The sequence below is a fragment of the Xylocopa sonorina genome, chromosome 2 (assembly GCF_050948175.1).
Source record: "Xylocopa sonorina isolate GNS202 chromosome 2, iyXylSono1_principal, whole genome shotgun sequence".
In the NCBI taxonomy this organism is placed as follows: domain Eukaryota; kingdom Metazoa; phylum Arthropoda; class Insecta; order Hymenoptera; family Apidae; genus Xylocopa; species Xylocopa sonorina.
The window spans coordinates 14,328,950-14,345,930 of record NC_135194.1 but is presented as its reverse complement, the minus strand read 5'-3'; the positions used below and the strand labels follow the sequence as shown (position 1 = coordinate 14,345,930).

Genomic DNA, 16,981 nt, shown 5'->3' with positions numbered 1-16,981 from the left:
TGTGTCGATTAAACGGGCGATAAATTCCGACGTTGCTTCGTCCGCGATGTAATAATGGTTAACCTTAATAACGGGGACGTCGAAGCGTTTTCAATCACGTTAGGACGAGAGTACTTTCCTACGGCCATTAAACAGAGCCGAAACAGGGACGGATTATGTAGGACCATTAGACGAACTCCGCGCCTGTTTTACACCCGAATCGAATACAATTATCAACTTACAATAATCCACTTCGCGAGCGTCGCGCGCCTGGAAATTGCGCTCTTATCCAGCCCGTTACGTTAACGTTACCCGGCTGCAAGTAAACCGTTCGCCGCCCTCCTCACGACTTTTACAGTTTTTCGCAGTTTGTTTGCGACACTTTCCATTGCGCGAAGCGTTTGAACGAGTTAATTCGAGACGTCGAGGGCTCGTTGCCGGGCTCGACGGTGGCCCGATTCGAAAACGGTATACGTGCTTCTAAAGAGGTAGTTTTCCAGGGGAAGAACGCGATACTTTGGCGAGTGTTTGTCGGATTTTTCATTGTCACGGAATGGTATCCTGTCGTCCTCTAGCAGAAGCTGTGAAATTAGAGCGCTAAGGGTCTCCTGACTTCGATTATCCAAGAGCTGGACTTACTTGGCCCTTTTCAATGACGATCCGTTCCCGATAATCTTGCCCGTCCGATCGAATCAAATAATCCATCTCTCTCTCTCTCTCTCTCTCTCTCTCTCTTACTCTATTTTCCTCTCGTTCTCTGGCTAAAATATATCTGCTGAATCACGAGAACGTCTTTGGACGGGGATAGAGAGTAGATGCTAGAGGTTCTAGAAAATTCAATTATCCGAACGTGTTGCTTGGACATTTTCTACGGAGACGCCGTTCCAATATAACAAGACTCTTCCCGATGAATCGAACGGAATTTTCCATGGCAATATCATTTCCGTGGCCGTTTTGTATCGCGAACTTGGGAACGGTCCTCCAACAGCCTTTTTCATTATTTATTCGTCTGGAACGAGATCCACACATTCTTCTACGCCGCTTTCCACGTGCCCGTTTTCAAGACTAGCTCGGAAAATATTTTCAAGAATCGCGTGGAACACTATCGAGTTCGTCGACTGATAATTGGATACGCGTAGCAGCTCGTAGCCGAAGGATACCCCCATTAAACTGATGACGTCCATTAGGGCTCACAGACAACTCGCATGCACGCGAAAGATGGGCGTAAATTCCGCCCGCGATGTCCGCGAAATTATACCAGAGAGCCGATAATATCCTCTACAGTCTGGCCTGGGTGGAACGGTTCGCTGGCAGCTTAGTTTCCGTGTGTAACCGATCCCGCTGCATTACGCTGGATCGGCTGTACACACGGTGGCCATTGAGCGGTTCGAAAGGGACTACCCGACATTTTTCAATGATCGATGTTTCATGAGAAACGGCAGCCTCTCTGTCTGCGCTCGTCCGTGATTCACCGAAATCCCAGCCGCGTTATTTAGATTCGGGCTTTTTAATACCGCCGCGGCGCTGAAAAGCTGGAGACGCGTTGCCACGTACAGTCGCGCCGTCGAACGACGAGAGAGGCTTCCGAACTCTGGAATTAATGGAAACGTTCGCACGTCTCGCGCGTGTTAATTGAAAGAATGGGGATCCTCTTTTTAAAGGGGACGTCTCGATGTGTCGTTTCAGGTGCGGACAATGAGGGCTGAACGAGGACCGACGTCGACGCCCGCGATCAAGCCACGACAATGTGCGGTCCCGCGTTGAAGTGTTCGTGAACGATCCTGCCTTCTACGTACGTATGTTTCTACCGCCTGGTGGTATCGCATTCTGCCCCGCGACGGAACACGGAAGAACGATGTCATAGTCAGGGTGCGAGGCTGAGTTCACGTCGGGCACAATGGCACTGTTGTTCGCCATCATTGTCATCCTGGTCACCACTGCCATGTCGCTGCCGCCGGTCATCAAACTCGGTGAGTCGAATCGATCCCGCCTACATTTAAACGACGATAAAAACCGAAATGCCGACGGCATTAATTCCGGTCCCGCTCAGGCTCGCCCACGGTGGATTCCTCGCGAAAAAGAAACGAGAACCGCAAGCCACACCGGCTGGCGTTAATTAAATATTGGCTGCTCCCGTTCATTTCGAGATTCACGCTTCTCTTAATCGGTGGGAGGGAGAGAGAGAGAGAGAGAGAGAGAGAGAGAGAGAGAGTGCGCGATAACTCGTCCGCATATGTTCGATTTGATTATGTTAATTGGGACGAATTTTATAGGATTACCTCGCGTGTTCCGCGTAGTTACGCGGAATAAGCATGTTCGGCCGGGTAATTAAATTTATCTCGGGGCAACTTTTTAACGGTTGCTTCTCCTCGTTAGGACGAGTGGGTAGAGAAAAAAAAAGCAGAAAGAAAGGAGGGAGAAACTACGAGGGAGAAGATGAAAGACAGAGGGCGATGGAGAGCGCGGGACGAGAAAGTTCCACGGTGAACATTTATTGAATGGGCCGAAGTTAATCTTTGACAGGCCAGTCGGAAGCAACCGAGTTTTAATTACTTCTACGACTAATTAACGCACGCGAAAAAAATTCTTTCCTCCTGTCCCCGTTACCGTCGGTGCACAAGACTGATAAGATTTTCCACCGGGACCAACGGGGAACGCGCGAGTCTACGCCCTGGTCGTTGACAAATTGAATTCAACGGTCTGACTAATTAACCATTTTGTGAGTTAATTTCCTCCGGCTACGCGTTAACGTCTACGCGTCCCGCCAGATCGTTCAACACGGCGCTGTTTAACCGACAAATTAATCTCGCAGCCCCGCTCAGCGGCAGCTGATGAATACAGAAAATCTCGCCTGCCACGAAAATATGACGCGAAACTCACCTCTCTGGTTTGGCGGAATCACTTCGCCGTGGATGTCGATACAACGTCGACATACGTGACCCGCTTCCTACGACGGACCACGACACAGTGTCGCGAGCGTTACCCGCTGAGCTTCAATGAATTATGGAGGGCTGACTTCCTGGTACCGCAATGAGCTTTTTGCGTTCCTCGCTATTGTAGAGGCTCGTCTTTCATACCGCCTCCCATATTTCCAACCTATGATTGCGCAAATTCCCTTTTCGAGCGAAAAAAACGTGGAGTACCTGCTGTCCTTTTCGCGCCACGATGTTTCATACTCGCATCTCCCATCCCCATGGCTTTTTCCCGTTTCTTTACAAAAATATCCCATCAAAGATTCATTAAGAGTTTCTCACAGTGGACCAAGAATCCCATCTGAGCGGGGAGGTTTCCCCTTCTCGGGTAAAGTTAACCAGGTTCCCTGTCCGCGAATAATACCGCAGTTTGAATTAATACAGTCCACTTAACCAGTCAGTTTGGACACGTTACATTACCCTGGCAAAGCTTCTTCGGAAGCAAAGATCCGGAACAGCTCGACGCATACAAAGCGGCGCGGACGGGAGAACGGTTCCCTCGCGCGGCGCGTATCATCCCTTAAACCGAGCGACTGTTACCCGGGCTAAGCCGCTTCCGCGATCTCTGACGCTAAGAGCCGGCCGCGCGGCGGTCAACGGTCCCATAATGGAGAACGTAATTCGTTCGAAACAGGACGCTGAAAAATTGAGCTCGCCGGCTGGCCCGTGCTACGTGACCGTATTTCGAGAGCGCGCGTCGGTGCTCGGGGTGGGAAGCCCGCAAAGTGGCTACGAGGGATCGAATCTTCACCTGTTACCGGGGCAGCAGCGACTTCATCAGCCCGTCCTCGTTGCTATTCCGCGCACAGGCCCCAGCGACGCGGCCGCGCGCACCCGGGGAACAACGACGCCACTGCTCCTCGAGGACCGCGCACGCCACGCTCGCCACTGGCCACGCGACGCAAATTTTCCGTCTACGTAATTGCTCGAATTTCCACGCGGCGCACCGCCAGAAGGGAGCTTGGCCGCAATTTGAATCCCGCTGTTGACGAGCGGCCGGCTCGTGATTAAGGGTGCACGCCCCTCCTGAAGATGGAAACGGGGTCGCTGGAACCCGTCCGACTACTCGGAGAGTTTCACTGCGAGCCCTCGCGGATTTTACCGGATACGAAATCGCGATCCAAACCCCCACGATCGCTGATGATAAGCGTCGATCGTCCTTTAAACTTCGTTGGAATTTTCCAAATGTTTTTCACTCTGGTTTGTTTTTCTTTCCGCAAGCTCAACTTGTTACGATTTTTATTTTTGTTGCTATAAAAGCGTTATTTTTTAAAAAAATAAATACAGTTTGCAAACTGGATCCAGTTAAGCGTTCCTGCGAATTATCCGGGATAAAGCGCGAGGACGGAGGATTTCTACGGTGAAATTGGCGAATTAACCGATCGGATTCAATCAGCTCGTTCTCCTGTGATCAAGGGAGAAGGTCCCGTAGTATAATTATCAGAGGGCCAATGTCTCTGGCGCGAACAAAGTGCCGTTTCCATCTAATCAAGGAAGCTAAGCTACGCTAGGCACGATCACTGTTTGGACAGGCAGCCGTGTAGGATCTCCGTTCGTTGTCTGCAATCTTGGCAGAGCGTCTGTAGCGCTGATTGGTCGCGTTCGGTGATCGACACCGCAGCTGGCGCAATAAGAAAAGGTCCAAGAAAGAATTTCCACTTTCTCGCGACAAATTAGCTAATTGGTAAACCAATTGAAAGATTAAAGTACATTGAAGGCTGGTTATTGGAATCGATTAGAAAGCGTGACCAAACTATTAAGCTTCGACTCAGGCGGGGCGATAATCGGGCTCGATTCACCGAGCATAATGCAAATTTTAATTAGCCCTGCCGTTCGAAACTTTAATTACCGCCAGTCGGTTTTCAAGGGGAAGTAATGCCTTCCTCGGTAAACACTGTTGCCAAACAGAATTTTCGAAGCACACTCTCTCCACCGTTCCTCGTTTTTTCCTCCACTCGTGGAGCTTTTCAACGGCAGCGGAGCGCGTAATTATTTCAGCGATACGCAACGTAGCGCCAGCCGTCGGGATGAATATTACGAGAGTTCTGAATCGCGCGGGCCTGTCCAAAAGGAATTGACCTTTTTAAATTTATGCATAACGCCAAAGGAAAGAGGGATCTCTTTAAGGGAGCGAGTCGAATAAAACGCTTCCCGTAGTTCTGAACATCGCGAGTCCTTGATACGTACTCGACTCGCTCAGAACCGTTGGAGTGGAAATTCAAATTCTGCGAGCTCCTGCCGGAACCTCGAACCGTTCTATCCTCCGCCTCGCCTTCCAGTCATTTCGCCTCGCAGCTACCGCTGATCCCCTTTCCGCTCTCGTAGCCATCCGAATGACTGAAACAACCCCAATCATCGTGACACGTGGAATAAACGTTCCCGCTCGACGTCGCAGTAAATCCAGTTTGAAAACTACTCGTTGCTCCGCCGTTACTTGGCGGCCTGGCGTATAACGCGCGTCGTCGCGCGAAAGCTACGCCTCGGCACGGTGTCACGTAGAACGAAAGGGGTGAGAGAGCGCGTGCCCCGCGCCTTTCACCCTGGCTGATGCTCGCGCGACGCTCGCGCGACGCTCGCCGAGGCACGTTCCGCAAATATAAGTTGGCGAATTTCCGTCGAGCACTTCCGCGACTTTAATTACCCCGTGACCGTGGGAATCCGTCGAGCGGGCCGCGTTAGCTTCGCGGATCGATATCGCTAACGACGCGACGCCTCAGCGTCGGGAGACGCGGCGCGTTCCACCCCAGCCTCTCTTAGATAAGGACGCGAAAGTCCTTTAAAAGCTTGAATCGGAAAATTGCTCCCCCGCTAAAGCCTGCGCGTCGCTCCCGCGTACATTACATTACTTACCGCGTCCTGTGTACGTAAGCCTTAATGAAGAACGAAGGCGAATCGCTATGGCGCTAATAGTATTAAGGATTTATAACTCGTCGACTGGCTACGGGGAATTATAATATGCTTAGAAGCTCCGCGAAGGTGCGGTCTGCTAAGGTGATGGGAAGGAAGCTGTCGGATCGGGATCGTCGCGTTTTCGATGGCGCAAAGTATCCTGTGAGAGCTGAGAAAGCTGTCTGCGAAGTATGCAAATGTTACCTGTAAGTATTCGCTGAAAAGGTTGATTAGCGAATCGGTGCTCGAAGAGAAGGATCGTCGAGCAGGGTGTTATACATCAAGCGTTTTCAATCTGTGAATTCGTGGAACGAGACGATGGCGATCGAGCGAGCAGTCGATAAAACACCTTCATTTGCGAGAGCACCGGGACGCCCTCATTAGTCTGGTGAAAATTGCCAGGAACGAGGCTACTTAGGTTTTATCGTTCGATTAAGTAGTTCTCTTCCGGATTTGAAACTGCGTTCGTCTTTCCGTCGTTCCTCCGCCACTCGAGCTCTCTGTTCCGCTGGCTTTGTCCGACTCCCGATAGCCTGGTAATACTCGACGACTTTATCGAACTATGTTATTCACGAGTATTTGCTCTGTCCTCGTGACTCTGTTACGCGAAAATCAAACGGTGGAAAAAAAAGAAAATAAATGCATCCAGCGCCGAGGCTCGAGTGGACAATTGGAGTTCAAAGCGAGCGGGGATTACTTTTCCGGCTTATACAAGCATTTCTAGCGTAATTTCGATTCGATATCGTTAATTGGTGTCCTATGAAGATCTGCAAATATTTTTCCTCCACGACGGCTCTCGAAATAATAAATATCGTTTTTCAATACGACGGAAAATGTTTATTCCGTCGGAAGTTAATTGAGCGTCCATTACAACTGAAAGACTTGGGATGGCGTTCTGTAGTCGGGTAAATTCAATCGGTTGCACGCGTTCGACTGCGAAACGCGTTGCGTGTTCTTTCCGAGCCGAGGAAATTATTCGTAATAACACCTTTCACTGGCACTTCCAGCCAACAAGAGGTTCGAGCGTTCCGCGCGCCTTAACGATATCTTATTTTCTTGACAGTCGCTGAATACCAGCGACCCCGATACAGTACCAATGAAATAATAATAAATGTCACGGGAAAAGTCTCAGGCTCGCGAAAACGACCGATCGAACACTGGTACGACTCCACCAGCATCCAGAAAACTCTAATCGAGTCCCGTGTGATCCATCGTGGGCACGTGTCGCGCGCCCTTTGAGAAGAACGTCACCCATCCGCGACCGTGCGGTGCTGTTTCGAAATCGCTCGATCCACTCTTCGATAGTGAAAGACCCGACGCGGCGGTCTGTTTAGTGAAAAAGTTTCGCGAAATTGTCGAGAGGAACGAGGCAGAAAAAGCCCTCGACAGAAGGCATTGAGGAATTCCTCTTACTCCTTCGAGCGTCCACGTGACACCGGTCGAGAGAAAGAAGGAAACGGGCACGCGATAAACAGCCACTCGCTGTTCCATGAAACCGCTTCGTTCCTCGCGAGTGCTCGAGACAATGCGCCGTCACTCGGCTGGCATCCGCGGCTACGAAGAACGTCCGGCCTCCACCACGGGCAGACAATTCATCCGACGGGATTGCAACTCCCCGGTTCGAACGCCTCGACTCAGTTTCCTGCCGGAGTGTCCGTAATTGCGGGAACAATCGGCGACACTCGCCATCCGGCGGCATTATTCCGCGTCGCGCCGCGAAAATTTATACGGGCTCGAACTCGCGGCAAATAGAGCGGTCCACTTCGCGCACTCACCCCCTAGGAGGGAGGAGGGGGTGGCAAGAAAATGCCGGAAACTCGAGAGTTCCTTCGTGGGATTTTTGTCCGGCGTGAGGGGGGGTAGAGAGACACATATTGAGTGTCTGGCGTCTGGAATACGCCCACGCTGTTTCGTAAACGATCCCCGGGGTGGTTCGCCACGACCCGGCGCCCTGTGTTCCGTCCTTGAAGACAAATCGCGATGGAACCGAGCGTTATTCGCTTGGATAAATGGGGAGTCGATGAAGTTGTTTCCTCTGTCGCGTGTGCGTCCTCGTTTTTTGTACTTCCCTTTTTTTTTCTGTTTTTTTATTACAGTGGTTAGAATTGGTTGGATACCAGTCGATCGATTTCATTTGCTTTCGATTGCACGCAGTTCCACTCTGAAACGGGGGATGTATTTACCAAGCGAGAGGGAAGGGACGGTTGGATCGATTACCCGTTCTTTTTTCACGCAAATTAGATCGCGATGCCTTTCGGAAGTTAGCCTCCGATTAATTGAAACGTTTAATTATTGCCAAAATTCGACCCGTTTGGCGGAGCACTCGCTTGAACCCCTCCGGCTATAACGATTAAACAGAGCGATCGGCTACTGCAAAGTGCAGGGGCCCGCGGTATCGCCCGCACAAAGGCCAAACAGCGGACCCGCGGGCATGAATAATTCAATTTTTAACCCAGAATCCGTTAATCGAACGGCGATACCTTTCATGCAAATGCGAACCCCGCGACACGCCCCGCCGATCACGGCCGAGTCGGTCGTCCGTCAAACCTGCGACAGTGCCCCTCGCACGAAGTCGCTCGTCGCACACGGTTTCGCCTGCCCGCGGTGCACACGCATCGGCGGGACACATGCACCTGGCCTGAGCTGCACGTGCACACGTATGTCCGCACCCAACGCGACACAAGTCGCGAACGGGTGCCGCTCGCGGGGGAGAGAAGGGAGGAGCGTTGGGTGAACAGGGTGAGCGCGCGTGAAACGCTGAGTTGCAATATCGGAATTCCTAGTAGGTAAGCATCGACACGGGCCTTGATCCAGATTGCGCACACAGCCGTGTATCGCTTGCTATAGTTGGCTAGAGGGAGAGTAAAAAAAGAGAGAGAGAGAGAGAGAGGGAGGGAGGGAGATCGTGTCAAGGCGGCTTTTCAAACGGCTGCCACGTATTTTTCGAGAGCCATCCGATTCGACGTCGCAGTGCCTTCCATACGACCAGAAACTCGTCGTCGATCGACAATTCCATTTTTTTTTCCGTCTTTTTCTGCACCTTTTTCCTCACTCTCGCCGCGTTCCGCTTTTTTTTATTTCCTCCCCGTTGATTGATCGATATGTTTTGTTTCAATTTGGTTAGCGCGCTGCTGGGTATGTTCTGAGGGTTTCTATGAGATTGTACAGGATGCGATATCATCCCTTAGTATACGATTTTCAAAATTCATTTAAAGTCCTGTTAAATATCAATTATCAAGGGACAAACGTTGAAGGCTTCTACTTCTCTTCTTGCAACCGGAATTAATCGACTTTTCGCGTTCTCTGGACTTTCGGGAAATTCTCGCGTGTAATACAATTTCCCGGAAACTGATATCCCCCGAGTAATAACGCGGTGCTTGCGGACGAGAAGTGATCCTTGGCGAAATGGTCAAAGCGGTGGCGAATGAATTCCGAGACAGCGAGCGGAATGGCAGCGCTGGGCAGGGTAGGGAAAAAATGGCGGTAACAAAAGGACCGAGGGGGTGCGTTTATCAACATACAGGATCCGTATAGCCCGCGTATAAAAGCAGTAACGATAATTTATTTGGTCGAAAAATATTCGTGTACACTCTGCGGCCTGGCCTGTGTTTGCCCGTGTAAATAACGCCCGTTATATGACGTTACATATAGACAATGTAACGATTTATCGGGCCGATTGCCTCTCCTATTTACATACAAATTTGTTCGGCCGAGCATGTGCGAGTTAGATAACGAGCCGTGCAATAAATATCGCCTAAGTGAAACTGGATTGAAAATTTCTAACGCGCGTCGTTGCTCAACGATCGTTGCTCGAAATCGCGATATTCACGGTTCGAACACTCGAAGATCTACTACACGGTGAATCGCTGAATTTCCCTGCTCGATACCAGGGAAATCAGATAGCGCGCAGCGTTTCGACTAATTAGCGCGCATCGCGCGTGCAGGACGTATCGCGAAAAATTGTACATTTGTAACGTTTTCGAAGGATAGATTATTACTCGTTCGAATGACAGAAGTTCTTTTTGGTTGACATCTTCGTGGCACGTTACTTTCTTCTCGTCGAACCTTCTTCTATTTCTCTTTCGCGTGGTGAAACATAGCGCCAGCGTCTAGTATGACGTGTCGATATCGTGCATCGTTGCTAGCAACGCTGAAGGGATGCTTTGGGTTGCGAACGGTGTTCGGAACTCGACGAAGAATTCTCATATCGACAGAAAAACTCTGCGCAAGCGAGACAGAGACAGTGAACGGTTAGCGTGGCGTGGAAAAATTTTTCGAGCCGACACCGCTATGCATTCCGCGCGAGGAATTTGCGGTTAGCTCGCGTTCCTGCGTTGGCCCTGTTCGTTAGCCGAGGTAATAAAGATAGGGATTATCAGGCTGCGTGTGTTCATTCGTTGGTTCCAGTGTATCCATAAACGCGCGGTACGTTCGTCGCGTGTGGGAGGTACGATATCATTTCACGATAGAAACGTTCGACCCGCCTGCGATTGCAGCGCGAGAGAAAACTACTCGCCTCGCGATATTCTACGGAGAAAACGGTTGATCGCGTTCGATGAAATTTATTTAAACCGTTCTACTCGAAACTGGTCGCGCTGGATAAATTTCGAATAACCCAACCACGGTTCTAAATGGCTGGGAGTAAGGAAATGTTCGGGAAATCCGTAAAACAGAGGGCAACGGCTATATCGTTTCCTGTACAAATGGTGATAATTTATATCCCAGCGGAATATCCGCGATGCAATGGTGGAACGTGTGTTTTTGCGCCGCGAGCGTTGGGAAAAGTAAAACAGTTTAGCTCAGCCGGAGTACCCACTGGCGCCGCGACGCTTTGACGATTTTTATTCCACCGGAAATCCGATAACAAAAAGTTCTGTACACGGAGGGGAATAAATATCTCGCGCCAACAGAACTCTCAAGATCTTCTCGCTAATACGTTACGTTATTTTGACAATGTATCGCTCTTCAGCACCCGCCGCGAAATCTAGGCCGTCCTAATGAACGTTCCACAGAATTGCAGCGGAATCCTTCGACGCTGCCGCGAAGCCGCGCGTTTTAAAATCATCCCATAAATGACGAAGAAAAAGGGACGAACCACTTGGAAACACAATATCACTCTTTGCCCCCAGTCGGAGAAGTTTTAATGGAGAAATCCTGTAGTACACACGCCCAGGGGGGGCGTTTGTTTTCTCAGGGCAAAGGCAGCCGAAGAAAAAAAGGGATCATCGAGTCGTCAAATATTTGTCGACCAGCGTTGAGAAATATTCCCTGGCGTGGATATGCTCGGATGGTTGATTGATCGGGCGACGCAGGCCATTAGAGACGGAGGTACGATGAAAACGCCCGATGAGATGGGATATCATCGCGAGAAACCGGGAATCCCAGCTTACTTATCCAGATGCGGGCGTACGCGTAATCCTTCTGCGTGGCAGCCGTGATTCTCTCTTGTTTGACGCTCGTAGACCCGCGTCTGTGAAGATCGAACAATAACGAAGGTGTGCTATCAACGGTTCCCTTCGATTTCGATATTTCTTTCGATTTAACGAAATTGACTAGATGATGCACGATTTCTTGATCGTTCCTACGAACAGCTCTGCAAATGTCCTCCGCGATCGTACGATCACCCCCGTTTATTCGTTCGATGCAAATCTCGAGCAGAATCGAGGCGATCCCCCGACTCGATTCCGTTCTGCTGATTTCCCGGCAGATATACGAGACGACGGAAATAAATTTCCACTGCGGAGCAGCTCCTTTAATTCCTGACGCGGGGCACGCCTTAATTGGGTTATTTTTCCGAATTAACCAAGGACGATGGCGATGGCGAATCGTATCCTAGCGTCGGGTCGACCGAACACTCGACGCCCGGCTAGCCAAGTTTATCTATTGTCCGTGAAATTGACGTACTTTGGCCAGCAATTAGAGGCGACTGTAGTTTGCATCGGGCCGCGAACGCCCGACGAAAGCCTTCCTAATGACCAAGTTACGCTACCCTCTGCGTCCGGGATCGGCAAGGGCAGACGTTGTTCTCGATCGGATTTGTAATTCCGCGCGACGCTCCCTCTCGACCTGGATCACGTACACGGAAAAACTTGCCGCGGAGTTCGCCACTAATTCGATGGAAATTTTAATTGGGGGAATCGTCGTGGATTCGAAACAAACTCGATGACCCAACGATACACGAGCGTCCAAGCTGACCAAGAGCAAGCGCGGGAGAGAGAAACTTCTCCCCAGAGCGTGATAGGATTAATCAATCCCGCGATTGAAAGCAAAAGCGCAGAATTTCATTGCGACATGAATAAAATATGTTCGAGCCATCGACAGGCTGATCCCCTGTGTCGATCTCTCGAATACCAGAGCGAGCAGGGGGTCGGACGAAGTAAACGTGCGGTCGAAAAAGAACTGGGGATGCTGGCATATCCATCGAGGGGCAGGGTTAGCAGGCTGATATTATCGGGCGGGGTGTGGAACAAGTAGTCATTTCGGCGATGAGATCAGCCCGTCGAACCCTGCGCCGTGTTTTATACGCTCGATCGGTCGAGTGTCCTGCGAGGGAATCCTTTTTCCGTGTTCCACGCGGCAGGCTGCAGCTCGACGCTCCTCTGTTCGATCTCGGCTTCGTTCGCAGTCGCTGACACCGTATTTCAGGGTGCAGGCTGTTCGATCGTTGCGTCTGTTCTTTTTCTGACGCTTTCGACATGTTCGCTGGAGTTCGAGCGCGGAGAAGAGTTCGAATTTATCAAGCTATCTTCTCCCAGGGACCCAGAGTTCCCTGAAGAGTGCGACGTGGATCTAGTCTATGAAACGCGTTCAATTCCGTATCACTTAGAAATCCTCGTATCTTCCCAGCGATTAACTCGGTAGTTCCGCTCGAGTTAGTGTCTTCTCCAGGCTGTTTTCCTTCCGCGATCGCAAAACACCCGGCTAAACAGCATCGCGCGCTGATTGCGTTATCTCTTCCCGTTTCGTAGCGCGAGTCGCCCATAGTTGTTGCAAGAAGTTTCGCCAATCCCCCACGACTCGTTGCGTCCGTGCTCCCTGATACAGTGGCATCATTATGCGAGATTAGAAGTCGATTGCGGAGTTTAGCGGACGACTCGCTGGCCCGGCAAGAAGCGGCGCGAGCGTTCGCCCCGATAAGCGTTTCGGAAACGACGTTGTCAGCCCCAAACTTCACCCTTTGTGCGGGCTCGCCGCGAACTGAAACGCAACCCCGTCTTATATTCGTGTGTTTGCGAATGAAATCGCGCGTGCGAACGAAGGAGTTCGCCGATTATTTCGACCCGCGAACGGATCTCGCGCAACTTGCAACGATGCGTGTAACCCTTGCAACCCGTGTCTCGTGTAGTTTCCACCATGATTTCAAATTTTAGAAAGCAGCTACGATATATATATATAACATCTTAGCTGTCTCGAGGTTCAACGATCGTACCTCGAACGCTCTTCGTCCCATCGAACTTTCAATTTTCCATGATTTTCGATTTTACACTCGCTTAAGGTGTTTTCGCGATCTCTCTCCATCGCTTCGAGCAATCTCTCCGGTTGTTCTCCAGGCTGAACCCCAAGGAGCTTCAGTTTCACAAGGAAAATAGGAATTCTTTTGGGAACGGCGTCGAGACAGAGCTCGCTTTCAAGTGACTCCTCGCGGCGATGCAAAATGTTGACAGCGTGATATAACGTTCGGGCTATCACCACGGCAGCGTAGGCAGCTCGTTATCGTTACACGCGAATTAACGCGATCAACTGTCGCCCCGCAACGGCGTTCCGTTAACAAACCATTAATTCATATCCGTGGCTGACGTTCCGGCCGCGTTCTCGCGAGCCGCGGCGGCCGTGTCGCTCGATCGAGGATTAGTCGATCGGGTGAAATCGATTCCGGGTTTATCGAGTTTTAATCAACCCGCGAGCAGAATGGTAATTCACTAGAAATACTGCAGGGACGCGGGGTTAGATCGGGTTTTAAATTAAAATATGGATATACGTATATACGCGCCGCGATAATAATTAAATTGTTTCAACCTATTAAGGGGATGAACGCTGCGCGCCTCTGACGCAGTATGTAATTTTCCGTTTTGCTTCATTCAATTTACGATATTGAAGTAACTTGATTGAAACGCGATCGCAAATAGAATGTTGACGCAACGTTGCTTCCGGATGGCGGACGAGCGGTAATTACAACCGCTCTATCACTGGGCTCGACTTTGCGCGCGTGCTAAGGTTCAGCCACGAGGAGACTCGATTTCTATCGGATCGAGTGGGCTCTTAAGGGATCCAAAGTTCACGCTCCGTGCTTCGCATATCTTTAAACCTTCGAAGGTCTGCGCTCTCGCAGTCACAGGGATTTACCGCCAGAAGCGGAATAAACGCGAGAGGATTCGAACTCGTACAGATTTTTTCAGTCGATGCTCGAAGCTGATAAGTTTCGAATCGTGCTCGATTCCTCCTCGAACTTTAGCGATACTTTTTCATTAAAAACACCGTCGCGAGTTAAACGTTGGACGCGGAGTATCGTTGGTTCGGGGGTGGCCGTAATGAAAGCGGACCGCTCGCCCTTCGTTAGCGCGGACCAACCCCTATTCGCCTTAACGTTTAGCGAGATTGATCGTCGCTTCGTAAACGGGAACGAAATTAAGGGAACAATTACAGTTTCGAAGAGTTCGAAGTATCTCTTTAACGCAATCCGCCAGTTCGCCGCGTAATGGAAATTTCACTGGCTCGTGTGCCGATGCAGTTCCACAGGCTTTTAAATGTGTTTATAATATATTCTACTTGGCGCGTATCCGTAATGCGTACGCCGTTATCCCAACGCATTAACGAAGTTCCCACGACGGGGGTGGTCCGCGGGGCAAGTTTGTTCACGATGAATTATTATAACGGTGATAAATTTATGTGCTCTCGCAGATAGATTCGCTATAAATCGTTGTCCCGATTCTTGAATAATTCAACACATAAACAGCCTGTCGGCGCACAGAGTGTTTAAAATTATCATATTATGAGGCTGCAACGAAAGCTGTCCGTGGAAACCAATATTAACGAGGGTGAAAAGCACGGTTGAACGTACCGGTTGTCATGTTCAGCCGAAATATCGTAAAATACAATAGGGGCGAAATATTTGCATAAATGTTGGGGGGAAATACGGTGATAAGCGGTCCATTTGACATACCGCGATCCTCCTCGAACCCGTACTCGTACGCGTGGTCTAACAGTCCCGATAAATATTTATCAGGATGTCAGCTGCGAGCGTTGATGTACGGTAAAACTCGTTAAAACGCGTGCAGACGCATCCTGCGTCGTAATTGAATATAAACGGACACGGCAGGTCGCGCGAGTCCAGCCGCAAAAAAATACGAAGGCAACGAGCCGCGTTCTCGACCTGTCGCTACGATCGGAGAATCGAATCGCATTTAAATCGCGTTCAAATTACATTCATCCATCGAACGGTATTCAAGGCATTTCCTAAGGAAGATCGTTGTTCTTTCCCTTTAATGGCCCGGCGGATAATTAAACGTCCTCATTACGGACTGGAATCTTTGTAACAGCGACTAATACCGAGGAGTAATTTTCCTTGAATTTCGACTCGTCTTCGCGGATTATTAACTCGTTCCTCGGATGAATTCCGTTAGCAACTTTCACTCTAATTTTCGACTATTCCGTTAGCCAGGTATTACGTTGCAAAATAATCTTGATCTAATCGGAGCTTTCATTAAAATTCATTCGCTTCGTAAGGTAAGAAATTTCCATTTTTCAGCCGCTGCGCAGCGGTTGCCAGAGGCGTCTCTCTACCCCTTCCAGTTTTCCCGTTAAGTTATTATAAACGGCAGGCCAACGCGGTGATCGCGATACTTCGACAACTGTCATCAGTGGCGGTAACAAAGCGAGCAAGAGCCGCTCTCGTAGCAACGTCTTTCGGCCCTTGAAGCTCACGGAGGCCTCCTTTGCGCGCTTTCATGTCCCGCGAGAGGACGGAAAAAGCCTGAGCGTGGCTTTGAATATTTTACGCGGCGCCGCGCGCGCCATTCGCGGTTAAATGAATAATAAACCGGCGCGTCGTAAAGGAAAACAGTATTTTAAGCGTTTCCAGGAACAACTCGGGGCGAGTCCCGTGGGGTAATGAAGTCGAAAAGATTCCCGAGGAAATTTTAGATACTTTATGCTCGACCTGGTGTATAGACGAGTGCATTATAACCAGGAACGGTACTGAATCGTCCCATAAGTGGATGCTATAAAAACAGCCTCTGAAATTCACGAGCAACGCGTTTATAAATGCGAAACGGAATGGTTAATATTCGCAACGTCTTTCGTTAACGGACGAAAAATGCGGGACAGAGGAAACAGAACAGGTTGGAGGAATTCTCCTTTCCTTCGTTTCTTCCGAGCACGGTTTTTTGCCGCTTTCGAGAGACACGAAGCTTCCGTTCTTATCCGCGACTAATAAAGTAATTACGCAGGTCGAAAAGCGCCGGGTAGCCTTCCGACGAGTCGGCTGGATGGAAAAAGTGCGACAGACGAGCGTGTTTAGGACGCTGGGAGCCTCGAGCGAAGATTATGGCTTGCTAAGGCGACAAGAAAAGGCGTCTTTCTTTCATTTAATCGGACGGACGCAAGAAGCTCATTAATCTTACCCGTCTTTGTAACTCCCCTTCAACTTTCCAAGTTCTATGCCCCACCGTTTCCTCTTCGACTCTCATTCTGATCTCCGAACCCCGGGACCAGTGTTACCGATCCTTGTATCATTTCATTTTAATAAGAACTCTCGAACTTGTAGGTCTGCATCGCGTACGAAGGAGTTTCTACTCTTTTGACAACACCCTGGAGTCGTTAATTACTGGGCGCGCTGTTTAACTGGTTGAAATTACCATTTTCTGCTTCAAACTTTCCGCCTTCGCGCCAGCGCGCTGGTACCGCTAGCGAGAAAACCGCGAGGTGTACTCGAAGCGCGACTTTTGCACGAGCAGGAGAAACAATCGTTTCGCCCATCAGCCAAGCTGGTTTTCAAAATTGCCCAGGGACTTCTCCATCAGGCTCTTTTCAATTCCTCCCGTCGCCACCTACCGTTCGAGCTCGCTGGTTCCGGCTGGTTTCCGCCGAGGCTGCCAGTATTACCAGACGCGAGAAACGAGAAGAACTTTTGTTCCGTCCTGATG

General features: G+C 50.1%; 2 protein-coding genes across 7 annotated transcripts in view; one reads left to right on the top strand and one right to left on the bottom strand.

Moving 5' to 3' along the window:
• The window catches only part of LOC143432840 (glutamate receptor ionotropic, kainate 2), a 109,352-nt gene that overhangs the window by 5,148 nt on the left and 87,223 nt on the right, over window positions 1–16,981 (top strand). For all 6 annotated transcript variants that reach the window (XM_076909762.1, XM_076909759.1, XM_076909760.1 and 3 more), the window contains exon 2: window positions 1,666–1,949. In XM_076909762.1, coding sequence (XP_076765877.1) covers window positions 1,877–1,949 — 73 coding nt within the window. In that variant the 5' untranslated portion in view covers window positions 1,666–1,876. The remainder of the gene's footprint in view (window positions 1–1,665; window positions 1,950–16,981) is intronic.
• The window catches only part of LOC143432839 (glutamate receptor ionotropic, kainate 2), a 257,821-nt gene that overhangs the window by 178,070 nt on the left and 62,770 nt on the right, over window positions 1–16,981 (bottom strand). The window lies entirely within an intron of this gene.